Below are 26,055 nucleotides of genomic sequence, written 5' to 3'. Positions count from 1 at the left end.
AACTACGAAAAACTTGACAACGGTTGAGGTCATCATTTATGTGTTATATGGGACGAAACAAGCTAAATCGTTACTCCAACACCTACCCAGAAAGAATCCAAACTTGTTCGGAATAAAATATGAGTCTACAAAAAAAATAAATAATAAATAAGTAAATGCAAACATTCATCAATATAGAATTTTTTATCATAATAAATGAATTTATAGCTAAAAATTGATGCAATTATCTTAGGATAAATAAAAAAATAAAATGAAATCTCTCACCAACCCAATACCTATGCTTTAATCTAGGGATATTTCCGTAAATGTCCATCTACCCATTATCTTCATTAACCCTATTCTAATATTAAAATAAAATAATTTTATAAAATAATAATAATAATAATAATAATAATAGAAGAGGTTTAAACTTTTTAATAATTGATGAATTTATGGAGATATTTTTTAAAAAAATTCAGTATAAAAATGACCTCTTAATTGATGCTATATACTTATTTATATATTGATAAAATTAAATGTATCTAGCGAAAATTAAAAGATATTATCATAAAATTTTTCTTATTTTTTTCTCCAGTAAACAAAAAATTATCATATTCATTATTAATATTTTTCTATTTAATCGTTTTATCTAAGATCAAATAAATGTTTTTCATTTTTTTTTATTTTCACTATTAAATAATTCATTTTTATTCTAAATTTAAAAGCAATTGGGTGGTTTTCTATAATAAATAAATTCACATCAACAAATTAATTAATTAATTAATTATATAATATGATTTTTTTTAAATAGGATACATGTTATTTAAATTCCAATTATGTTTTCATTCGATCTTTAATTAAATTATAATTATAATTCAACCAAATTTAAAAAAAAAAAATGACATCCATTCGATTTAATAATCACGATCATTGGAAAAAAATATGAGTATGTCATTCTTCTCGATATAAGAACTAGTAGTATTGTAGTGTACACGAGTTCCACTTACCTTTGGTGATGGTGAGAGTGAAAAGTCTTCTACCATATTCAAATCACATTCAAGCCTTTACTTGTCGTTTGAGTTCTCGTGAGTGAGATTTCTTTTCATTGCAGTCTACTTTCTTCGCATAAATATATATATATATATATATGTGAATGTTTGATTAATCCACCACACCTAAATGGTGTGAAAGTTATCTTATTTATAATCAAATGAATTACAAAGATATGAAAATAGTAATAAATGGAAATAAAATAAATAGAAAGATACGATAATAAGGCAAATATCTAATATTTGCCTTATAATAAAATATCAAATATAATATATATGGTAAACAATAATTTATTACTAAATATCCTTAACAAAATATATATATATATATATATATATATATATATATATATATATATATATATATATATATATAAAAAGTAGTGAAAGAGTGTGGTAAAAGTAAAAAGTAAAAAATTGTAGGACAAATTCCAAAAACTGAAATAGCAGTTGGGTCAATGTCAGTAATTGGTTTAGACTTCAGAGAGAAGGAATCTTTAGTACGTGGGACCCAATTGTACTGAAATTTCTATTTATAAAAGATTCTTTTTTTATTATTTAAATAAAAAAACAAAAAAACAATGTTTTTTAGTCTTTGATTCCAATTTCTTGTCCCACTCCCTTCCATTATTAATAATTTGTTATAATTCCAATCCAACACTATTAATATATAATTTGTCCTCATTTTCTCAAAATATTTATTTATCTTTTAATATTTTATTATTAAATTACAAATTTAGTTTTTTTTTTTTTAATTTTATGTTTGATTTTTAAACAATAAAAATGTTTTATTTGTTTGTAAATTTTTAATTTTGTGATTTTTTTTAGAAAATTTAAAAATTTATTATACACATTATTAGTTTCATTCAATATAAAATTTAATTTTATATCAATATAACAACTAATTTTCTAAAATTTAAATTTGTCAAAAAAAAAAAAAATTAAACACGAAAGTAAAAGTTGAGAGCAATGACTAATTAGATACTTTTTGAATTCTTAAATACAAACATACAAACTTAAAAATTATTAATTAAACTTGTAATTTAACTTTTGTTTTTTTTTAATTATAATTTATTTTTGTCTCATTTTATATTTTTAAAATTTCTATTAAATTTATTTTGACCCTCAAATTGGAAGGAATGCTTTATCGTGGTGTTATAGCTATTTTGTTAATGGAATAAAAAAAAATTTGTAGGACGAGTCCCACAAAACCGTCCTTTTAATACCTTATCTGTTTCGATTAAACGCATAAGAATAAAGATAAGAATCAAAGACGAATATATTATTCGTTATTTGGTATACGAGTTGAAAGATGAGACATGAGAATAAGTTATTTTCTTGCTTTATTTGTATCAATGTATAATGTATAAGATATTTGATGCCATTGTAAAAGTAAAGATTTTCTAAATATTTTTTTTCATTTTTTATTGTTTATAATATATTATTTTATTTGACATATTAATAATTCTTAAAATGGTTAAATTATATTTATAATTTCTGATTATATAAATTTAAAATGATAATAATGTATTAAATTAAAGTACTCTGATAGGAAAAATATAAGTTAATAGATCTAAATATATTCTTGAAAATATTAATTAATTATATTCTATTATTTAATTAATTGAATTTAATAATCATAATTAGTTATTTAATTATTCTTAAACTAATTAAATTATATTTTAGTACATTAATTGGATTATATAATTAATTAAACTTAATCTATTTATCAAAATAAATCTATCAAAAATTAAATAAATTATTATATTAGTTTCATAATAAAAATTACAAACATATATATATATATATATATTTTTCCCTACAAAATCAAATAAATTAAATATAAAATTTGAAAGAGGATTTCTCTACCATGTTTACTCATTGAGAATCTCAAGCTGTTCTCAAGCTATTAGATCTCACATGGTGGCGGAGCGGATTATGAGATCCTATGGAAGAACGAAATATTTCTTATAAAGGTGTAAAAACATCTCCTTAACAAATACGTTTTAAAACTGTGAGGTTGACGATGATATGTAATAGGTCAAAGCGGACAATACATGTTTGAGATTCCAAATCGACTGGGGAGGAGAACGAAGCATTCTCTAGTAGATGCGTTTTAAAAACTTTGAGGGAAAGCCCAAAACAAAATACCCAAGGAAGACAATATTTGTGAGCGGTGGGCTTAGGTTATTACAACCTGCTAGCGATGGGCTTGGATTGTTACACAAGCAAACTTCCTACTTGGAAAAAGAGTACAACTAAATGCATATAATCCTACATATGGTCCAAAATGCAAATAGTATCAGAGTCTGCCATTGAGCGATGTGCTAACGAAGAGGCTAAGCCCTAAAGGGGGGAGTGGACACGAGACGATGTGCCAGCAAGGACACTGGGTCCCGAAGGGAGTGAATTGGAAATTCCACATTGATTGGAGAAGGGAATGAATGCCAACAAAGACGCTCGACCTTAAAGGGGAGTGGATTGTGAGATCCCACATTAATTGAAAAGGAGAATGAAGCACTCTTTATAAGAGTGTGGAAATCTCTCCCTAATAGGCGCATTTTAAAAACTTCAAGGACAAGCCTAAAAGGTAAAGCCAAAAGAGGACAATATCTACTAGCAATAGACTTAGACCTTGCTAGTGATGGGCATGTCTTTCACTTATAATGCCTAAGAAAAGAACAAGGTTCTACTTGATTTGATTTGGCCTAAGAGGATAATATCCAACTCCATTTGCAATTTCATTTCTCAACTTGAATAAGATTTCCAGAGAACATAATAGCTTTGATATTGAGGTGTAAAAAAAAATAAGCATACAAGTTTTGCAGAATGGTCTCAGTCGACAGCCATGGCTTCTCCACTAGCCTCGTCTACACCGATCTTATTCTCCTCACTTGTGATTCTTATTTCCTCCATTAAACTCTTCTGTTCATCCTCTATGGTATTTTGCAACTCATCCACCTGCACCGATATAGTTGAGCATTTCAAGCATCAGCTACAAAGTTTGTGAACAATCAAAGCCAGACAACAATTATTTAGCCACAATGTTCAGTTGTGTGACAACAATTCTAAAGATAAAATAATGAAAAAGTACACGCGCACACACAATTATTGGAAAAGAAAAGGGAAAATTTGCGAGATCCCACATCGGTTGGGGAAGAGAACAAATCATTCTTTATTCTTTACAAGTGTCTGGAAACCTCTCCCTAGCCGACATGTTTTAAAAATCCTTGAGAGAAAGTCCGAAAGGGTTCCGAAATGGACAATATCTACTAGCAGTGGGCTAGGCTATTACAAACAATGTGAATCCTCGTAATGTTAATATCCGAACTATAAATATGTCATGATAGAAGTCATTTCCTGAAAAAGAAAGTTAGAAACACAAACAGACATTGCCCTGGAAAGCACCCAAGCACTATGCTTCTCTTTTCCTCCAAAACAAATAATTGAAAAACCAACTCTTTTTCCCAAGTCCAGGAGCTGCAGGGTGAATTTTCTTTTTAGTTGGTAATTTCTAATTTCCTGACAGTCCCTTGTTGGATGAATGTTCCAGAAATCTTCATGTAATATTCCATCATGTGAAGCCCTTGGGTCCAAATGCAGCAACAGTTCGTTTTAACCCTACGAAGGAACGATTAATACATTCTAGAATGGCTAACAGTGGAACAGATGACCATTAGATCTATTTCAAATTGGCTGCAGATATAACACTCAAATAGATGCACTTCAAGGGGTTCAGGACCTCAATGGTAGACAAACACTTAATGAAAATCTGCAGTCGGAAGTTCAAACATGTGTGGTATTTCTTTCTAGAATTTTGGATTTATGGACCTCCTACTACAAGGTTTTTTTAGGTTTTTGGCCCGACTGGGAAGCTCTCTTTGTTCTTTGCTCAAATGCTAGGGTGAAAAAAAAAGAATCATGATGCAGGCTATGCAGCTGGTGGCCATTAGAGAAATCTTCTAGGTGTTCCTCTTCTACCTAACCAGAATTACGATCCACTTAAATAGGCTGATTTATGATCTCTCTTTGATTGAACTTTCTCTAGTGGTAAACTGACTTGCACCAATCTGAGGGAGAGGGCAGTACTTTCTTTGTTAACTTCCATAGGAGTGGACTAAAAAATTTTACAACACCAGATTTAGAAGCCTTGATAACCCACGTTTTTTTTTTCCTGAAATGGAAAAAAAATGCCTCGATAGACCCCTTCCAATTACCTTCTCGTATCACCTTGAGAGGTCAGCGATCTCAATGGTTGCCCTCCTTCCAAATATGAGCTCACTCATAAGAATTTTCTTCCAATGGATTGAGGGATGCTGATGGTGTCAGGTGATGAAGTAATGCTTCCATGTTCTTTCTCAAAGAAAAACTACAAGTAGGAGTATTGAGGTGCTTGGTGTCAATATGGTACTTCTTCAGGTTGAGGATTATGGAAAGCAGTATTCCTAGATTGGTTAACTAAGAGGAAAATTATGAGTTTATAAGTAAGGAACATTTTTTCCATTGGTATGAGGCCTTTTGGGGAAACTAAAAACAAAACCATGAGAGTTTATGCTCAAAGTGGACAATATCATACCATTGTGGAGATCCGTGATTCCTAACACATCAACCGTGCGGCCACGACAAGTCTCAAGGGGGAACTTGCGCCCCATTCACATTTTTTGCCTGGCTTTGTGGCTTTGTTGGACCTTAGGTGAGGTTTGCCTTCGCCAACCGAACATAACCTACGAGGAATCCAAGCTTGTTCAGCCACACACGCCGATCGTGCGTGCATGTTCAATCGTTTACGACTCTAGTTGACTTGCCTCTACATTGAGCCAAGTCATCCAGCTCGACCTTGCATCTGGGCCAGGATCTCTCTTAAACAATGTCGCATCTCATCGTCATCTCGACTCCCAACAACATGACCCCATGCATCGTGATGTCATTCCATGCCTTAGGGCAGCTCGGCCATCTTGACTTGCTTGGACACATCTGTTGGGAACTGACCCAGATCATCTCATCAGAACATCTCAAACATCCATCCATCTGGGTTCTCATCGAGCATTGGACTCTCCCCTGTCCATGCTAAACCATTTACGGCATCCGTTCTGGATAGTGGGTGCATAATCCAACCTCCGACACATGGGCTGGAGCGCAATACTGGCACACCCATGCCGTCCAATACTGTACTTGAAAAAACCCATTTCAAAGAAAGATGCTCGAGACACTCGTCTCGCAACACTTGACCTCACTTTGACACACATGTGCCACGAGGTAGCTCACTTAGGCCACAAGGCTTAGAGGTGGAAGAGAGCTGACACCACTCCTCCCCATATAGTACATTTTAAGGCATTTCCAACCTTTCTCGAGTAGATGTCATTTTGGCGAGTGGTCATATGGCCTCGTGCATTGTCTGTCGAGTATCCGATCGACACAAAATTTGGTGAGTTTTCATCTTTCATATAAACTGAATTAACTCCAAAAACGCATGTCGAAACTCATATTGAAACCCCAACTTTTGAGGTTCTTTCCCGAAGCCCTACTTGACCCTTTTCGAGCTTGTCTTCGACACTCATGTTGCCTGTGCATCATGGCACTTCTCAAGCTTGATCCTCATGTGGTCGGATGGGCGCCACTTGAGGGTCACCCCTTGACTGTCTTGCGTGTGGGGATCACAACCTACTTTCTCTAAGTGAAGTTGTGATATTTGGCAATATTGCAGCTTAAAAGGATACCTTATTCTTTGTATTCATATGTTGGATGGCAAGGAGGAGGTAATTCGCCTTTCTCCTGTGCAAAGAGGCTAAGGAAAGAAATACGTGGCTCACTAATAAGGATTATTTTTCATCCTTGGATGCATCATTGAAGGATGCTGATGGTAACAAGGTGGTCAAGTCATTCTTTGGAGGAAATTTATTTTAGATCAAATGGAAACTTGAGTGACTTAACGAAGGAGGATAAAGTTTCAACTTTTTGTCTTTGAGTCCGCAGCAGAAGGAAGAAACTATCACTTCCTAAGTGATCTGCTCTAAATGACTAAGCCTAGTCAATCATTTGGAGTTGGAAAGGCAGTTCATCAACTACAACCAAAAGCTTAGTTCATGTGAGGGGGCATTCTTCAAAATATTTAGCAACTATGCTAACTTCTGGGGCTTCTTTCTTTATAAATTTCACCTTCTCAATAGAACATTTTGATTGATGAAAGAAAGAAAGAAAAGTATTCCCCTGTTTCAACTCTAACAAACCAAGAAAGATCGTGAAAAATAAAAAGATACTAAGTTAAAAATTCCTTAGTACGCCCTATGCAGGATATCAGACATTGCACATGTTTCCTAGCTACCAAATGTTCCATATATTTAAACTTCATAGACAAGAGAGGTCAGAGGTTTTCAAATACTATAATGAAGGTCATAACTTGAATTCATTTCTAATACTAAAACAAAATTTTCAACTTTGGTTGCTTTTAGATTTAAACATCATCACATTATGCTGGCAGAGATTCCCAACCAAATAAAAGAATCCTAGCTGTTGGAAATTGAACACTAAGAATAACAGCCAAATCATTTTTTCCTGTCGTCCCATCACCAAAGGTAAACTAGCAAACAATTAATGGGATCATTCTCATCCTTCCTTAAATGAGCCAAAGTTTGTGGGTTCCAGCACTGATAGTATTAGACATCTTAATCTTCTTCGTGTAGCATGTTAGGAATCACGAACCTTCACAATGGTATGATATTGTCCACTTTGAACATAAACTCGCATGGCTTTACTTTGGGCTTCCCCAAAAAGGCCTCATACCAATGGAGATGTATTCCTTATAAACTCATGATCATTCCCTAACTTAACCCATGTAGGACTCCCTCCCAACAATCCTCAACATACCAATCTATTCAAGAATCTCAAGGCAACACAATAGTGAAAAAATGGTGGTGAAGGAGAACCAAAGTCTAAACTAATGAATTCAAATGAAAAGACCCAAATATAGCTATAATAACATTGATGATGGAAACATACCACGTGCAACAGAAGGGCAAATTGTTTCTTGCGAAGCTCCAGCATCCTAGAACTAGCTGTGTTCTCCGCATTAAGTGCCGCAATCTCCTTCTCTAACTCCATAATACTCTTTTGTGTCACAGACCTGGGCGGCTGGGCTGCTATAAGCTTCCTAATTGCCTCACACTCCTCCTTGTGTTTCCTCTCAATTTTGCTTTCTTCAAGCTGCTTCTTAAGATCTTCAATATCACCCTGAGATAACAAAATTTGCCTGTTTATCTCATCCTTAAACTCATGGAAGCTCTCTTTTTCCCTAATGTTCGCATCGACAACTGCTTTACTCTTGAGCAAAGGAATTTCAAATGTGGACAGCTCTTGTAAGAAAGCTCTGGATAGCTTCTCGCAGTCATCGTAGTTATTCCCATCCTTTTCAATCTCAAGAACAAAGGAAGTGAACTTCTTCTGTAGCTTCTTCAATGGAGGTTCCCCCCTGGTGGTCGTTGTCCGGGTGAGAAGCCTGTGTTTTATGATAACATCATCTTCGAGAGGTCCAAAAGCATAATTTGCCGCCATTGATTCCCCTCGAGCAGAGACTTTTCTCCCTCTTAGCGCCATCACAATCTACTTTTCACTCCGATCCTGAAACACAAATAAAGAAGATTGAAAACCTACAAATTCAATGGAAATATGATTGTCGGGAAATTGAAATGGAGAACCGACGTTGAGTGTGAAACGGAGTAGCAGTTAGGCAGAAATTATTCTTTCTACAGAAACACTGACAATGGAAGATCATGGAAAGCGAAATTCAACTGTGAACGGAGAAATCGATAGGGGAAATATTGGAACCCTAGACTCAGGATGGCACTAATAGCCGGTTATAGTGAATAACCCTAACAGTAAGGGAAAATATTGGAACCCTAGACTCACGATGGCACTAATAGCCGGTTATAGTGAATAACCCTAACAGTAAGGGGAAATATTGGAACCCTAGACTCACGATGGCACTAATAGTCGGTTATAGTGAATAACCCTAACAGTAAGGGGAAATGGATGGCACTAATAGCCGGTTATAGTGAATAACCCTAACAGTAAAGGAAAATATTGGAACCCTAGACTCACGATGGCACTAATAGCCGATTATAGTGAATAACCCTAACAGTAAGAATTTGACGACTCGTTGCATCTGTATAGAATTTGACAACTTGTATCATGTGCTAACATTTTGTACGTCTATTTTGTCTCCAACTTCGTGCTCAACGCACAATTTCAGTTTTGTCGTGCAAATGTATACGTTGCATTAGGCTTCATCGTGAGGTTGTATTTCGACGCATCTGTCTTTATCAAGTTGTCAATTGATTTACCTTTTTGTCCTTGCGTATTTCAGTATCATGTCACTTATTTTCTTAAGTCACCTCGTTTATAGATTGATGTCGGTTAGTGAGCTTCTCTTATGATCTCTATTTTGATTTAGTTTTGGCCATTCGTTTAAGTTGATTTTATCGTTTCTTTTTGTTTTTAGTTCCATCGTCGTAACGTCACTTTTGTGTATCACCATTGTCTATCACGTTGTTGTCTATATAAGAGTTCCTCGAAGGTGTAGTCGCTTCTTCGGTAGCTTCTTAATCCATTTTTTTTATTATTTAATCACTTTCTCCGTTTCTCCTCTTAAGAACAAAAGTAGGTTTATCGTTTCGGTGCATGCCCAAACAAAAACATAAAAAATTTCACACCCAAATAGTCACACCAAGGAACCATTAAAAACAACTCATATCAATATGCTCACTTTTTCTATAAAATCTCTCGACAAATATGACTTCAAACTTAAGTTTAAATAAAAAAATTACAAAATTTCAAAATAAAATCACTGGATGCGAATATTATTTTTTTTATCAAGAGGAACCAAACGATATTTTGTCCTCAAAATTATGACTCAAATTCTACGTCTCTCTTTTGTGTATTAAACCCAAACGACATCTTGAACTATTATCGTACAACTATGATATGACCGGTCCCTTGGTTCGTCTGTACTTCTTGTTATAACATATATATACTTCGATTGAGGGAGGAATAGGGAAGTTTTATAATTAAAGACATTTTCTTAGTGCAAAAGTTTAGAGGCATGTTCAATCTTCGAAGGATTCAACAAGGAACTGTTCAATCTTCAAAGGATTCAACAAGGAATTCTTTCAATGATGAACTCAGCAGATTGTCACAGAAGGCTCTAAGAATTAAGAATACAAAACCCTAACTTTCATTAAAACACCACCAAAGCTCATTACATCGAGGATAGAATATCATCAATCATATCATCATATCATCATCAAATTATCATATACGGTTTAAACATCAGAATCAAGTCAAACACATTCATATCCACTGCTATCAACTGCCACATTCCCCTTGCTCGGCGCCATGGATATAAGGCTATGAGATTCTTTACATTTGGGCCATTTCGACACCTTCCTTTTTTCATTCTTCCTCAACCTTGAACTTACACACTTGATACCATCCCTTATATAACTCACCATGAAACTGACTATCTCTCTGCACGTACACGAAAATACCGATTAAAAAATAACAAACCTAAGCTTGAAGGTTCAGAAGATCTCTATCCTATGCAGACTTATCAGTTCAGAACACGGTAGGTATCCACATAAAATAAACTGAAACATACATTTTTCAGAGATTTCAGATACTGAAACATTAGAATGATAATAAAACAAGAGATTCCAGGTCTTTCTAGCACTCCCTCTCTTAAATCTCCTCTTTATTGTCCAGTTTCTGATGTAATTGATTTTCTTTCACCTGATTCTGTCCCTTTCGTCATTTTTCCCCCTTCTATCTTTTCTCTACACTCCAACATGTTCTTCATCCAGTTATTCCCTCCTTTCCAACTACCCAAAAGTTTCCATGCTTACATGAACTTCAGATTTGTCAGTCAGGTAATCAGTTTGAATAAGATTCCAAAATTTAGGAAACAGGTCGAGATAAGTTGTTTCCTCTACAGTTAGCATGTTTCAGGTCTTTTTTAAAAGTCAACAGATTGTTGTTGAGGTCTATTACAGCCTAAGTCCAAACCCATCGCTAGCCGATATTGTCCTCTTTGAACTTTCCATTTTGGTCTCTCTCAAAGTTTTAAAACGTGTCTACTAGGGAAAAGTTTCCACACCCTTATAAGGAATGTTTCGTTCCCCTCTCCCACCAATGTGGGATATCACAAGGTCTTGGTTGCTATAAGAGGCAAAGAGAACTATAGGTCCCAATTAAGTAGGATGCCATATTCAAAAAGGCATGCGACAATGTAAAAGAACCGAGTAATAAAAGCCTTACGGATTGAAAGGTAGTTGATATTGATACTTACAACAGAGAGCATGGAGATCGACCGCCATTCACATAGTAGACGAACAGGTATGAATCATAACGCCGGCCATTGATAAAGTAAAAGCTCGGCAGTCTTTGTAGGCACTTGAATGACATTTTAGTGTAGAAATTGATAGCAGTACTATTGTATGAAATTACATGCAAATAAACTGCTCGGCAGGTTGGCATGCCTGAGGCATATTTAACTACCTTTCGAACAAGTGAACTAGCTGCAATTCAATACACCAAATTCCGGATGATTAGTAGACATGTAATTAATGTAAAAAAAAAATCAGATATACGCTATAACAAGCTTGTACCTATTCCAAGGTTTCTGTAGGCTTCCACTACCCCCAGTGTAAGAATGTATACTAGAGTTTGATCCGTGCTTGATGAATTATGCTGAAGTAAATCACATATCTACAAGGCATTTAAGAGGTATAAATTATAGATATCCAGTTTTGAGCAACCAAGACAAGTGATTTCAGCTGTCAGAGTAGCTAAAAAAACATTGTCAATAGATTAGTGTTAAGCCAATTCTACAACTACTTAATGCTGGCTTGAAAGTATTTACAACTACTTAATGGTAACCCTGGCACAACTGTTAACAAGAATTATTCACCAAGTACACCTGAAGCTAATCATCACATGGCAATTTCTGCATTTCGAAACACTTTATCTGTGTTTAATCATATCAATGGCAGCTAATTACAGTTGAGCTCAGCAAGCTATAGCATCCATGATTTCGAGGCCACTAATTTAATCAACCACTTTAATTTCTCAACATTTTTTAAAACAGTCCATGAACTCTATTACTCTTCCCAGAAATGGATGAAAGACCAGACTGCAAACGAATATGTTTGTTCACTTACAACCAAAATACGTTCTCAAAGTTGTGGAACCTCTCAAAGACAACCAACCACGTGTTTGTACCAATGAATTTAAAGTCCTAATCGCTTGCACTTACGTACAATATTTCATATTAGAAATTGACACAAGGTAACACTAAGATTTGAAGATCTCATTCAGTCGGTTCTTCAACAATGAAGACATTAGATCCAAGGACTTGGAAATCTGAGAAAATAAATGAAGCTTTTTCTTTAAACAAGATAAAGATTTCATTAAATATGCCATCATGAAAACATTATTTTCCAACCAGTATGATGGATTAAAAGAACTGTACAATCACACCTGGAGAGTCAAGATGTTTAGATGAAAATCAGTACAAAAACTATGAACTAAAAGAAATCCCGTTCTAATCCAGAAACCCAAGGGAAACAGTTGATGTATAAAGGTTGAGACTCAGACTAGAAATATACAAAACATAAGCATAACCCACCTCACTATCTTTTGCTAGAACAATTCGCGCAGTCACAAATCCAATAAGCTCATCACTTCTGCCATCTGGTCTATTACGATCCACCGCCGCCCAGGACACAATTTCACGTCCATTTACAACATTATGGAAAAACTCCGACTCATACCTAAGAAATTCGTAATCATAAGCCGATCTTACTAGCATATCATGAAATCAAAATGAACATCACGCTCAATCGGATTCACATACCTGATGGGAAACAAGTTACCATGGATTTGCTCCAAAACTTCACGGTCTGAGGGTTTGATTGGTCGATAACATATACTTGGACAATCAATGGCTTTAGGTTTTAACATTGCAGAAGATTTCAATCCCCAGCAAAGAATCTATACGCTCGCAAAAGCTGACCTACAAATTCACTTTCCATTTATAAACATCAGCCTCAAACGCTATGCAATTATTCCTGTGCAAATCGAAAAAGAAAGCATGATCGTCAAGAATTCCCTCGCGCTTTCATCGGAATCAATGAAAAGTAACTTACCGGAGAGGAATTGATGAAGCTCTCAGTCGCGAAGAGAGACGGCTTCAACATTGTGGTCAATTGGATGACTTTCAACGCGCCCATTTCATCTTGTTCAACCGATAATGAGAATATAGATTAGTTTGTCGGAGGATTTATTTAAAATAATTCGAGAATAAAATGTTTTAGAATATATATATATATATATTATCAAAATTTCATATAAAGTTAAATTAATAAAAAAAAAAACTGCTATATTTGCAATTTGTCTAAAAATATTATAATAATTCAAATTAAGAATATATATATATATATATATTAATTTTTAAATTTTTTTAAAAATACTCGTATCTTTTTATAGAAACGTATATATTTTGTTTAAAAAATATTATTGAATTATAAAAAGTGTTTAAAAATATTCTTTAATCTTTTTAAATAAAACTTTTTTAAAAATTCAAAAACACTTACGTTTCAAAAATAGAAAATTAATATAACTTAAAAATAAATAAATAAAGTCTTTAAGGTTACTAATTATTTTAACTTTTTTTTAAAATTTAATGGTATTAATGAAAATTAGTTTATCATTTTTAAAAGCTTAATTGTATTTTTTAAATAAAATATAATAATTTTTAAGAGTAAGTGTTTTTTTAATTTGTTTATTTAAAGTATTTTTTACCTAAATAAATTTTAAGAGTATTTTTATTAATTTACCGGGTTTGATTTTAGGTAGTTCATGGTAGATAATTTATTATTAGTTTACTTTATTAAATAATGTTAATCAAATAAATTTTATTAAATAACATGTTTTAAATTTTAATTTTCTTTTAGTTTATATATCAATTTAGTACAATAATAAAATAAAATGATTAATTATATCTATTATATTTCAAACACTTTTAATTGTAAATAATTGAATATTGCTTTTGTGCTATCTAGTTTCAATAATAACGATCTTACTCGGAGTTTGGACACTCCTTTCAAAAAAATTTGATGTATTAGTAAGAAATGCAAACTAATAATAATAATAATAAAAAAAAAAAAAACTCATTTAAAAATTTATTATTTAAGTTAATTTGTTTTAATTAATTCAAATTATTACAACAATAGATTTTAATTCAAAAATCCAGTTTAATAATAATAAGTAATTATTAAGAGTACATAATCTTTTTATTATAATTGATTTGTACATATTTTTGAAAAATATTTTTTTTTTTTGTAGCATCTTAATTCTCTTCCAATTTTTTAAAAGAAAAACAAGTTTTTTTTTTTTTTTTTTTTTTTTTTTTACAAATTTTGGTTTAGATTTTGAATGTTCTATAACATTAATTCGGTTGAGCGTTTTAAACAAAACTCATAGTAACGGATTGGATTAGAAAAATCAACCAAATTTCAAAAAGAAATAATATATATATATATATTAAAGTCCTGTCATAGGCATAAATACTTATCACAATATTATTTTATTTTTATTAAAACGATAAGAAATTACTTGTTTTAAATATATATATTTTGTAATTTGCTATTTGAAATTCCAAAATTCTCTCTCAGGAATTAAAGGTTTCAAATAATTATTAAATTTTTTCTGTCAACCGTCGTTGTAGTATAGTGGTAAGTATTCCCGCCTGTCACGCGGGTGACCCGGGTTCGATCCCCGGCAACGGCGTCTTGTTTTATATTTTTTCCCTTTTTAATTTGCTATTAAAATTCGGTTGGGTTTTCTGTCACCGGGTTTTATGAATTTGGTCTCTATGGCCGAAGCTCTCAACCGATACTTTGTTTTTTTATAAAATAAAATTATGCTCGTATTTAAATTCTAACAAGGTTTCCAAAATAAAATAAAATTTAAAATAACCCTATTTGATAATAATTAATTTTTTAAAAATTAAGCTCATAAATATTAACTAAAATTTTGAATTATAAAAAAAAAATCACCAAACACACTCCTTAGAAATTAATTCTAAAATTAGAAGGAATAATAATCTATTATTTTATAGAAACTAGTTTCAAGTGGGATCATAATAATAAATCAATAAATGATTAATAATATTAATCATTTGAAAAAAATAATAATAATGATTTAAAGAAATATAAAAATAAATTCAAATATTTTAAAAAAAGTGGCATATAAATTTCAAAGAATTGAAAGTAAACAAACTTAGAACAATTGAAGCCTGCTACACATTGTAATTAAATATCTCAGATATTTGTACATTTTTAGATAATTTTGAAGGGAAAAGATTATAGAGCTAAAATAAGAGATTAATTAATTATTTATTTAAAGAGCATATTATTATAATTGCCTATATTATTTATGAATAATTTACAGTAATTGAAAGAGTAATGAAATGATAAAACCCTCAGATTGAAGTTTCATAAAACTAAATCCATGACTGTTCAAAACTTACTAAATCTTCTTCATCTTCTCCTTCATTGGCCTTCCATTACTGGAGAGTCTCTTAATGCTTCAGTTCATTTACCTATTGAAACAGATGTATAAAAAAACAAGAGAAAGATCACAATTTCAGAACAATTCAAGTGATTATGGTATTAAGAAACAATAGGAGTGTGGAAACCTCTCCCTAGAAAACGTGTTTTAAAAATCTTGAGGGGAAGCTTGAAAGGGAAAGTCCATAGAAGACAATATCTCTGCTAGTAGTGGGCCTGCGCTGTTAGAAATGATATCAAAGTCAGACATCGAGTGATGTGTCAGCAATGAGGTTGAACCCCGAAGGGGGGTGGACACGAGGCGGTGTGCCAACAAGGACGCTGGACTCTGAAGGGGGGATGGATTGGGGGTCTCATATCGGTTGGGGAGAAAACAAAACATTCTTTATAAGAGTATGGAAACCTTTTTTTAACAGAGAGTTTTAAAAACCTTGAATTAAAAAGTCCAAAGAGGACAATATCTGCTAGTGGTGGGCTTAGATCGTTACAGAAAATTTTGGAATTTGAGTTGAAGCGAGCACTTCTAAAATTCAAGACCCAAGCGTAAGAACCTTGTTTACACAATGGCTATGCTAACCAAATGACTTTCAAAAATTCCAATACGAGTCAGAAGCTGATATCTAAAATAGTAAAAGTTTAGAATTGAAAGGCTACTTCTGCTATCAGGTCTCACATGATTTAGAATAGCACTTCCAAGATTCCAAAACATATTTGCCAACCAAATTGAACCAGGACTTAAATTTCCAGATAAAGCCTCAAACCACGTAGAGGAAAATATGAAAGATGCTAAAGAATAATGCACAAGATCAAAATGGAATTTAGTTGTAAGATCATTTTCACCATTTAGTATATCAAAATATATACAAACTTCGCTAGAACTTATTAAGGCAATAGCAAGTAACTCACCGTAGTTTTGCCGAACCATGGTAAACTTGTAAATGGCTTTTACCAGGGAACCATACTTCTTGGACTTTAATGGTCCCATGTGTCTGCAACAAAATATAAATCAAAGATCGTATAATCTCTTCAACCCCAAAAATGATTACTAAAATGTGTGGATTTTTTTTTTTGGTGAAGTTGAAATAAGCATACATAATTTTGTGTTGTTTTAGATGCATAAATTAATTATTTCAGAAGTGAAGATTCCACACAGCATCATAATAAGCTTACTAGACCACTAAAGGAAAAATCAAAGTTTATCTTCTGTAAGTATATCACTCATACAATAACAAAAAGTGTTCAATATAACAAACAACATTACTCTATTGGAAGAAAGTATTTATTCTACTACTGGAGGAATGAGAAGAACCAAAGCACAGAATGATCATACAGTGGAGTCGTATTCTACTCCTAGCATAGGATGTGTTGGAGTAATAAAGAAAGAACTCATTTGTAGAGGGATTTGAGAAGTAGCTGCCAGAAGTCCCAAATATACAGACCAGGTTCATCCTTTGATGTCTATTGAGGTCAGTGCAAGTCTGTCTATGATTAAGAGTAACGGTGGTGTTGAAGCTGTTCATATATCGAAAAAGCTTGTGAATATAAGTTTCCATTCTTATATTAAAGTGCTTAGCTTTATATCCTCTCCAAGGTAGCATGGTTGGCAAGCTAAGGGCTTTAAGGAAAATGGGTGGAGTTGAGAGCTTTTTGAGGGACTTCCAACCTAACATTCCATTGCTGCAGGAGTTCAAAGCTGAGAGGCATTTCTTAAGGCATACATGGTTTGTCTTTATTGGAATCTTATGAAGCATGATGGCCATTCTAATTCAATTCCTTTGTGGACACTTCCTAGTGAAGAGCACAAAGAAGTTGGGGTTGCATCAGTCCCTACCCTTAGTTACAAGCTGTTGATAGAAAGAAAGGAGATTTCTCTTTTTGTGAGATCCCACATTGGTTGGAGAGGGGAACGAAACATTCCTTATAAAGGTACCTCTACCTAGTAGACATGTTTTAAAACATGAGGCAGACGACTATACGTAACGGGCTAAAGCGGACAATATTTATTAGCGGTGGGCTTGGGCTGTTACACTTTAAAGCATGGATATGGAGGATGCTTGGGTGTTTGTACACTTAGAGCATCCATACCAATAAAAAATGTGATTATAATCAAAAAAATATAATAAACAAAAGACTCACAGAATCTCTGTGTAGCGGATTCTCCAAGCAGGAAACCCTAAGTGACATCTTGAAGGTCCATATACTAAAATGAGGTCAGGATCAGGCCCTCCACATCCTAATGACAGAGTACCCGGAAGGTTAATTTACATTTAAGTAAATAATACCCTGAAACTTTCCAAGTATAAGCAGGAATACAAACCAACTGCTTTTAGAGCCTCAGTCATCTGTGATTCTGAAAAGCACTGATTGGAATCTCCACTCATGTTGGTTTTTCTCCACTTGTCTTTGAGAAGAAAACTAGCTGCTCTGGCCACGGCTTCCTTTCCATCCGACGCTGAAATGAACTCCAGAGTAAAGCCCTTACAGTTTAGTTGGAGAGGTTCGTTGGTCTCCTGAATGAAACGACCAAGTTAGACGAATAATGCATCTTATTATTGACATTCAACTCTTAAGGACTTTCCCTTCTGGGCTTCCCCTCAAGGTCCTAACATCGGTTGGGGAGGAGAATGAAACATTCTTTATAAGAGTGTGAAAATCTCTCCCTAGCAGATGCGTTTTAAAAACCTTGAGGGGAAGCTCAAAAGGGAAAAACCAAAGAGGCCAATATCGGCTAGTAGTGGGCTTGGGCTGTTACATCATCACTTAATGAACCTATAGGTTTAAATCAATCTTTATTACAGTTGCATGTACCTGAAATACCGATGCATTCTTTACTTTCTTCAAAATGATTTCCTTGGATTGTTTAAGCACCCCTTGAGCATAAATACATTCAAATAAGCATATAATTCATTGGAAAGACATTCATAAGAATTTGGCAACAGTAAAAGGGAGAGAAGAATTCTAGGATGGACCCAAAATCATTACCTTCAGCATCATACAAACAAACACTTCTAATTCCCATGGATTCTAACCATTGCAGAAGTTCAATAATTTTTAAGGTATTATAAGCTTCATCACTTTCAACAACAATGGCAAGATATTGGACCCTGTTGATATCCAGATGATTGTACTTGCGTAGGAATCCACAAGAGATCAAATAGCTTTCGAGTGTCGTGGCAATACTAACCACAAAGTAGAATGAACTAACAATAAAGTGTAGGAAAATCCATATTAGCTGAAGCCCAAGAATTCCAATCTGTACACGCCTTGAAAAAAATATAAATAAGAATCTGATTCATGTACATTGCCACAATACAAGTTTGAAATGATTCTGAATAAAGTAAATTTGAAGTCCATAAAAATTCAAATTAGGTGGTCTACTGTTTTACCCACTCCAACCCCTCCGAATAGTCCTATTTTTCCTCCAAGTCGATAAGGGGCTAAAAGATCTACTACTTTAATTTTTGTTTTAAAAATATATAATTTTGTATCTAACGGTATAAAAGCAAGGGTGGATCTATGAATAGGAGATGTTATGCGAGTATCTACAGAACCCAAATTGTCAATAGGCTCTCCAAGCACATTGAAAAGTCGGCCGAGAGCTGCTCCGCCGACTGGAACACTTAGAGGTGCTCTCGTATTAACCACTTACAATCCTCTCATTAGACCATCAGTAGCATTCATAGCTACAACTCTAACCCGATTATTTCCTAATAATTGCTATACTTCACAAGTCACATTAATTTCTTGACCGGAAGTATCTTGACCTTTAACTATCAAAGCGTTGTAAATATTAGGCATCAATGCTATCTTTGAGATATTGTTTAAAGGCCCCAAAAATTCCCCAGGATCCTAGCAAGAATTCTGCTTATACTCTGATAGAATCTTAAACCTAAATGATAAAGACAGTTGAACATAATGAAAGCAAAGCCAAGCAATTCCTAGAGCAGTCCAACACTATACCTTTTGAAGCTCAACCTTGATGGTCATCGGTCTGCAAAAAGAAAAACACAAAGATAATGATGAGAAATAGAAGAAAATGTTTAGAAAATTAAAAGATAATTTTAAAGGGAAAAACAAATCCAAAACAAGCAAAACAGATGATTTTGTTGAACAATCCAGCCATAGTTTTCAATTTTCATTTAGCGATAGATTTTGCTTTATTCCCCAGCTGGAAGTATCACAAGGATTAAACAAGATTCGCGAATAAGATATTAACAAAAACAATCCAGGATCTCGGTAAGAACGTTTGCCACTCGTCTTTTCATTCATATTTGAACAAAAATTTGTAATGGTAATATCTCGGGAAAGATGAAGAACAGCCTTAACAATCATCTGCATAGGCTTAATAATCTGTTACCGATGATTTCCCCATCATTGTAGCATCAACAAACATACAGTAAAGAGAGATAAATCGACAACAAAATTCTAAACCAGACAAGAACGAAAGAATGAAAGAAAGTTTGTTGATCATAAAGAAATGGAAGTGTAAAGAAAGAAGAATTACCCGGGGAGAGACAGCGATGAAGTGAGCTGCGAAACTGAAGAAATGGGATTTAATTGGTGAGATTGTGGAAGTAATCGAAAGAGATGTCAGTTAAGAAATGGGATTTGAACTCGTTAGTAGTAGCAATCGTATGAACTTGCTACTCATCATTTATAAATGCCGCCCACCCTACCCTACATCGGTCCAGTATTCTGAGTTTGCTGTTCGCCTGCTTGACGCATCCCTTCTCTCTCCGGCATCGTCCGACACAAAAAGAAAGAGCGCAGAGCCCCAGCTCTCTTTTTATTTTATTATTTTATTGGAAAATTTAGTTATAATCTCTTTTTATTCAAATTTTATATAAAAATATATGGGCGAAAATTTAATACCCAGTGACGCTACCCATTTAACCATATAATGAAAACTTCTTAAAAAAATAAAAGGAAAAGAAAAGAAAAAAAGGACTGAGTCAGTTTCTTTCTTTTGCCATCTGTATTATTTGCGAACCTAAACAACCGCCAAGCCACAACGCACCTCTCAAGGTCATTCTTCCTCTGTCTCTCTCTCTCTCTCTCTCTCGAAGAACTTGGATTTGAAACTTCTCCGGTGGATCAGACGGAGCAGCATGGCGGTTGGTGTTCAATTTTTCCTTCTTTTTCTGTTCATTTTGTTCCTAATCTTTTTGATTTCTGGCGATGTTATTACCTCAAATTTCATTTTGTTGTGAGGCGTGATTTTTTCTTCTTATTAACTACTTAATATAGGTGAAACAGCATGTTTCATTGTTTTTTCCTCCCGTAATTTTGATGAACAAATGCGTGACTCGTACTCAGGAGATGGAGAATGCGTACTTCCGTTGTAATTATGGCTGTATTGGAATTTAATGTTTCGAACAAGAAATAAGGAAATTATTGAAAGCACCTAAAACGTCTAAATTCGTCTTTGATTTTCCAGAAACTGACTTGATTTAGGTTGTTTTTTTGTTTAATCGTTACAGTCGCAGGTGAGAACGGTGAGAGTTACCAATGTCTCGTTGAGCGCGTCGGAGAAAGATTTGAGAGACTTTTTTTCTTTTTCCGGTGAAATTGAATTTGTCGAAATGCGAAAGTAAGTGTTATTTACTACTGTCTCGAAATTGTATTTTAGTTCGTTAGGTATATGGTGATTAGCAGTAGGATTGTTACTTTTTTCTTCTTGATCAACTGTTAGTTCGTATGCGTTTTCATTTACTTCATTTTGTTTTCTTGCAGGGACAATGAACGATCTCAAATTGCATTTGTTACCTTCAAGGATCAGAAAGGAGCCGAGACATCGATTCTACTCTCGGTTGATACAATTCTCTATTCTTCCCTTTCTTCATTTCAATTGTCCGTAAACTTAAGATATTCTGAATTAGAAACTGTTTACTTAAGCTTCCATTAGAAACTGTTTCAGGAATGTAGAACCTCTCTTATGTTATGAAATTGGCTCTAAGGTTTGAAAATTACTTAGAACAGAGTTTCATTCTTCAGATAGAAGAGGTTAAACAAAGTTCTCATCCATTTGTTTCGAATGTCTTCAATATGATTGCCGTGATGTGTTCAAAATGCATAGTTAACTTGATTTCTATGTCTCATTACCAAGTGATTTTTTCTTGTTTCATCTGTTTTCTTACCTTGATTAAACTGTCTTGCGTTTCTCAGGGAGCTACAATTGTTGATCAGCCTGTTAGCATTGCTACTGCTCCAGATTACAATCTTCCTGCTGTACCTGCCAGTGCCCCTCTACCAGTGTCTTCTCCAGTATTTTCTTCGATCTTAATCCTACAGTAATTTTCAATCCTGTCTTTCCAATTTCTGACATGAATGAACAAACATGTTTCACCAGTCTGCAGAGAACGCAGGCTCTGGTACTGCTGGATCTGCAATGCAAAAGGCCGAGGATGTTGTGAGCAGCATGCTGGCTAAAGGCTTCACTTTGGGCAAAGATACCCTCAATAGGGCAAAGTCTTTTGACCAGAAGCACCAATTGACATCAACAGCCTCATCGAAAGTCCTTTCTCTGGACCAAAAGATCGGCCTTAGCGAGAAGATTAGCGTTGGCACGACAGTGGTGAATGAGAAAGTGAAAGAAATGGATGAGAAGTTTCAAGTGTCTGAGAAAACCAAGGCTGCGGTGAACAATGCAGGAACAGCCTTAATGGCTAACCGGTACGTCTCAACCGGGGCTTCCTGGGTTACCCAGACGTTTCAAAGAGTCGCAAAAGCGGCCGTAGAAGTCAGTCACAAAACAAAGGAGAAGGTTTTAGCTGAGGATCAAGCTAAACAAGAGGGAAGATCTTAATTCATCCAAGAATCGCTGCAAGTCCAAACTTGTGTAGCCCTGATCATACCCCAACATATATATCACATGTATTTGGCCAAAACAATGTGAGGAGTGAGGACCTATTCTTCTTAGCTTGCTATTTTCATCTCGGTTGATTGACATATTTTCAATGCCTTGTTTTAGTTTTTTGTATCAGGGAGTACATAAATAAGCTACATGCTTATGTTGTAATTCAACCGTAAGAAAAACATATATGCTATGTGATTAAGTGTCCAGAAATGATCTTTATAAACATTATTTGCATACGTGTTGAAACTTGGACGAACCAAATGGAACTTGGTTTGATTGAATATAAACTCTAAATCCTTAAAACAATGCAATAGAAACAAATTAAATAGAGAATAGACTGAAATATAGATAGTTCTAAAGCAAGGTAATCCAAGAACTTCCCAACTGTTTCTATTTGCATAAGAAATAGGTTAACTTAGACATGGTCATCATTGTCATCATCAGAAATGGTAATAGTATTTAGAATCGCGATAGCTTAGCTCTGCGTAGATTGGTTTCATACCGTGTTGTTGGTCCAAGCATGGATGGATTTTGCAGAGCTTTCTGCTACAGACCTGAAGTCTTCAAGAATTTTGAGGTGGTAACAGTCGAGAATTTTGAGGTGGTAACAGTCGAGAATTTTGAGGTGGTAACAGTCAAGAATTTTGAAACTACAAGAGTTTCAACCCACCAGTTACATCATCAACCACTTCAACAGGACCTGCAATTTGTGAAGTAAAAAGTGTATTAGTCTATACACTACTGATATACTCATATCTCATTGGATGAATCGAGTTAGTTAATACTAATTCGGGGTGCAACGAAAAACTGACAAAAAAAATCACTTTAACTGACCGAAACCAATGTTGATTAGGTCTGGAACAGGTTTGGTTTGCATACAAGGAAAACCAATTAAATTCGGTCGGGCTCAATTTTGGCAAGGCGAACAGAGTCCAACCAAACCAGCTTGTTTCTTGGAGTTATTGCAAATGGCTAACTGCCAGATCAAACTGGCTAAACCAATGGTTAACAGTTTGGGCAGTTTGGTTATGCGTCATAGAATGGTTTGGTTCGGCTCGGCTCGGCTCGGCTCAGTTTTTCCATTTTTCTTTATATTTCTTGTGGTTCAGTTCCAATTGACACTCAAATTGAGACGATACGAACCAATATACCCCAATACTAATTCAAGTAGGAATGCAACAATATGAAATTGTTCAGTAGATCCACCAGCTAAGCTAACCAAACATGAGTTATAACAAAAACGCAAAAGAGGTAGGGAGGTTGCTGGGCTATTATGATAGAATAAAGCTTCCCAAAGTAGTCTGAAAATTTATCTGAGGAATTTTGCCAAAAAGGAATGCTTAAATTGTATAAGGCAGCAAAGAGAAAACTCCTTGATTAATATATAATGGTTGCATGGAAAAAAAATCACTTACCAAGAATTGCCATCACCGTTCTCGAATCTAGAAGAACAAAAAAGTGAAAATGAGTGAATTTGATAAAGTTGGTATTAAAACGTCGACCCATTTAAGTGAATTTCATATAACTTACTAGGAGCAATTTGAGTTCTTCCGGCATCAATGGTAATATGAGTTGGTAGCTTCAATGATTTTGCCCTCTCCTGATGTACAATAATATATAAAAGTTTGAAAACTAAAAGAACTAAGATCAACACCTAAAAGTATAAGAATCAGAGGGAACTCAGAAGCCTCAAAGAATAGAAGAAATATAAAAAAGATCAAGCTGTATAGAATTGTCTCAGATATTATGCAAAATTAAGCTTACATCATTATTATAAATACATATGCACAAACTAGAAAAACTAATAAATATTGACCAACTGCAAATGTGATATGCTTTCGACATATACGGATAGCAAAAAATCAGCAAGATACCATAAAATCACAGTGGAATTCTTAGAAAAAGGAAATCATAGTGGAATTGTTACTTGCAAAACTAGCATGTCTTCCTCACTTTCTATTTTCAGAACCACCTTGGGTTGTGCACACATCTCCCATCTGCATGTAAATAAAATCAAATAAATGAGCCGAGAACGAAGTATATGATGCCCATTAATAAAGGGAGGACTATCCTGTACATACATACCTATTCAAGGCTTTCGGTGCACGATAATGGAGCTTCTTATAGAGACCCAAAGTTGCATGACTAACAAAAGCAAGCAAAGTAGATTAAAAGCTAGTCGAAATTCAATTTACAGCATTAAGAAACTGGGAAGTTCACAGTGCAAAGATTTGAGAAAATTAGATTACCAGTAGTCATTAAATAATGTGAAAGCTTGGCCTCTCAAGAAGTAGTAATATAAATGTTTGTGTAGAATTGATGGTTCTTTCAGTAAGTATCCGCCAAAAAGTTAGCTGAGAATTGCAATTATGTAATAAGGGTTTTTTAAAGACCAGAACAAGAAAGTTAAGTCTGGTTTTGGTCCATATTATTACTTTCTTCAAGAAATGCCTAAGTATTATTAGAATATGTATTTTGTATGCTTGAAAAGCTTTGAGATGAATCAAACCACTAATCAATTGCATGTATTTGTAATCATTTGCATATATTTGAAATGTATTTGAAGTAGCAATTACAAGAAGCAAAGTAAAGAAGATTCAAGAGGCCTTTACGCTACATTTTCAAAAGCTAGCTAATGTACAAGTTGAAACAAAAAAATTTTAGCCCAAAAATCTTTACAGTAGTAGTATATCAAATCAAGAAAAGAAGGGAGTGACAATAAACATCACTTGACATTGGAAAGTGATTCAAGTGATTTGAAGACTTTTGTCTTTGGTAGTTGAACTGCCATCTAAAACTATTTATATCATATTTTATTTTCTTCAATTTTTATTTAATAGCTTTTATGGGTAGCTGGTTGTTGGGAGATGAACTACCATTATGTTTGAATTATCTTTTTGGTTTATTTAAAGACATGTAATATTCAAGTTTGAGGATAATGGTGAATACAACAACCTTATGTTCTCTTGAAAACCCTGAGTGTTATTTTATTTATTTTTTTTCAAACCTTGCTTTATGTTTGAAGTTAAACCAATTCATTGGATTAGTCTTGATCAAGCTAATTCTGAAGTGAGTCGTCTTGAGATCTAAGAGTAACCATCATAAATTTCAAGTTTGATCTATGAGTTACTCATCCATCTAAACAGCTCTTGGTTGGAATCATTTGTTGAGTTAGCTTTATTTGTGATAGTTTGCAAAGATCCTAGAAGGACCTCTAGCATTGCAAATCCAACAGTTGTTGGTACTTATCACTTGGTATCAGAGCATTTGGTCGACGTTCTTTGGTTGGCTCTAGAGGTAAAATATATTTACTTTATGTTATTCTTTTTCTGTCAATTTTTCTGAGTCTCCCGAATTATCAAAGAAATGTCTCAAAGTATTCCGTTCTTGTCATTAATTTGAGTCTTGTTCAAAATTTTCAAGTTATTGATCCTAAGGATGAGATACTAGTCTTAGTTCGTGAGAGTTAATCGTTGAATTGGTTATAATCAAGCTTTACATCAAAAAAAAAAAAAAAAAAAAAAAAAAAAAAAAAAAAAAAAAAAAAAAAAAA

General features: G+C 33.9%; 5 protein-coding genes, 2 long non-coding RNA genes and 1 other non-coding gene across 13 annotated transcripts in view; 4 read left to right on the top strand and 4 right to left on the bottom strand.

Annotated features, from left to right (window-relative positions):
- Positions 1 to 3,746: 3,746 nt before the first annotated feature.
- Positions 3,747 to 8,897, bottom strand: LOC111499991 (THO complex subunit 7A-like). Its single transcript, XM_023151759.1, has 4 exons — positions 8,793 to 8,897; positions 8,724 to 8,756; positions 8,025 to 8,642; positions 3,747 to 3,989 (listed from the first exon to the last, which is right to left on the bottom strand). The coding sequence occupies exons 3-4, from the start codon at positions 8,616 to 8,618 to the stop codon at positions 3,864 to 3,866; spliced, it is 720 nt and encodes a 239-aa protein (XP_023007527.1). The 5' UTR covers positions 8,619 to 8,642; positions 8,724 to 8,756; positions 8,793 to 8,897; the 3' UTR covers positions 3,747 to 3,863.
- Positions 8,898 to 8,968: 71 nt separating this feature from the next.
- On the top strand, positions 8,969 to 9,492 carry LOC111500001. Its single transcript, XR_002721033.1, has 2 exons — positions 8,969 to 9,039; positions 9,163 to 9,492. It is a non-coding gene; the product is annotated as an uncharacterized LOC111500001 (long non-coding RNA).
- A 675-nt stretch (positions 9,493 to 10,167) lies between these two features.
- Positions 10,168 to 13,340, bottom strand: LOC111499984 (histone acetyltransferase MCC1-like). The gene is made up of 6 exons (XM_023151753.1): positions 13,223 to 13,340; positions 12,931 to 13,100; positions 12,703 to 12,847; positions 11,684 to 11,783; positions 11,365 to 11,593; positions 10,168 to 10,547 (listed from the first exon to the last, which is right to left on the bottom strand). The coding sequence occupies exons 2-6, from the start codon at positions 13,035 to 13,037 to the stop codon at positions 10,361 to 10,363; spliced, it is 768 nt and encodes a 255-aa protein (XP_023007521.1). The 5' UTR covers positions 13,038 to 13,100; positions 13,223 to 13,340; the 3' UTR covers positions 10,168 to 10,360.
- A 1,452-nt stretch (positions 13,341 to 14,792) lies between these two features.
- TRNAD-GUC lies at positions 14,793 to 14,864 on the top strand. The gene has a single exon. It is a non-coding gene; the product is annotated as a tRNA-Asp (tRNA).
- A 628-nt stretch (positions 14,865 to 15,492) lies between these two features.
- Positions 15,493 to 20,397, bottom strand: LOC111499983 (dehydrodolichyl diphosphate synthase complex subunit nus1-like). Of its 3 annotated transcripts, none has more exons than XM_023151752.1 (8): positions 20,151 to 20,392; positions 19,607 to 19,637; positions 18,629 to 18,899; positions 18,455 to 18,516; positions 17,964 to 18,156; positions 17,783 to 17,879; positions 16,553 to 16,635; positions 15,493 to 15,678 (listed from the first exon to the last, which is right to left on the bottom strand). In XM_023151752.1, exons 2-8 carry the CDS (start codon positions 19,631 to 19,633, stop codon positions 15,671 to 15,673), a joined length of 741 nt encoding a protein of 246 aa, XP_023007520.1. In that variant the 5' UTR covers positions 19,634 to 19,637; positions 20,151 to 20,392; the 3' UTR covers positions 15,493 to 15,670. The 3 variants fall into 3 exon arrangements, with proteins under 3 accessions (XP_023007520.1, XP_023007519.1, XP_023007518.1); XM_023151751.1 differs by lacking the exon at positions 15,493 to 15,678 and adding an exon at positions 16,150 to 16,324 and having other exon boundaries at positions 16,515 to 16,635; positions 17,964 to 18,153; positions 20,151 to 20,397; XM_023151750.1 differs by lacking the exons at positions 15,493 to 15,678; positions 20,151 to 20,392 and adding exons at positions 16,150 to 16,324; positions 20,004 to 20,077 and having other exon boundaries at positions 16,515 to 16,635.
- A 204-nt stretch (positions 20,398 to 20,601) lies between these two features.
- Positions 20,602 to 22,727, top strand: LOC111499987 (binding partner of ACD11 1-like). Its single transcript, XM_023151755.1, has 5 exons — positions 20,602 to 20,760; positions 21,127 to 21,236; positions 21,380 to 21,455; positions 21,812 to 21,910; positions 21,996 to 22,727. Exons 1-5 carry the CDS (start codon positions 20,755 to 20,757, stop codon positions 22,449 to 22,451), a joined length of 747 nt encoding a protein of 248 aa, XP_023007523.1. The 5' UTR covers positions 20,602 to 20,754; the 3' UTR covers positions 22,452 to 22,727.
- Positions 22,728 to 22,749: 22 nt separating this feature from the next.
- Positions 22,750 to 26,055, bottom strand: part of LOC111499994 (peptidyl-tRNA hydrolase 2, mitochondrial-like) — a 7,873-nt gene continuing 4,567 nt past the window's right edge. For 2 of the 4 annotated variants that reach the window (XM_023151762.1, XM_023151763.1), the window contains exons 4-8: positions 24,588 to 24,647; positions 24,430 to 24,499; positions 24,033 to 24,102; positions 23,918 to 23,944; positions 22,816 to 23,202 (exon numbers count right to left, since the gene is read on the bottom strand). In XM_023151762.1, the coding sequence (XP_023007530.1) occupies positions 23,153 to 23,202; positions 23,918 to 23,944; positions 24,033 to 24,102; positions 24,430 to 24,499; positions 24,588 to 24,647 (277 nt within the window). In that variant the 3' untranslated portion in view covers positions 22,816 to 23,152. Of the gene's footprint in view, positions 23,203 to 23,917; positions 23,945 to 24,032; positions 24,103 to 24,429; positions 24,500 to 24,587; positions 24,648 to 26,055 lie in introns of all 4 variants that reach the window. The other 2 variants (XM_023151766.1, XM_023151765.1) reach the window with 2 other exon arrangements.
- Positions 25,473 to 26,055, top strand: part of LOC111500002 — a 5,248-nt gene continuing 4,665 nt past the window's right edge. Inside the window, exon 1 of the long non-coding RNA XR_002721034.1 lies at positions 25,473 to 25,799. This is a non-coding gene — a long non-coding RNA (uncharacterized LOC111500002). The remainder of the gene's footprint in view (positions 25,800 to 26,055) is intronic.

Source organism: Cucurbita maxima, unplaced genomic scaffold (genome assembly GCF_002738345.1).
Source record: "Cucurbita maxima cultivar Rimu unplaced genomic scaffold, Cmax_1.0 Cma_Scf00027, whole genome shotgun sequence".
NCBI lineage: Eukaryota > Viridiplantae > Streptophyta > Magnoliopsida > Cucurbitales > Cucurbitaceae > Cucurbita > Cucurbita maxima.
Note: the sequence above shows the minus strand (reverse complement) of the source record. Positions and strands in the feature narration are given on the sequence as shown.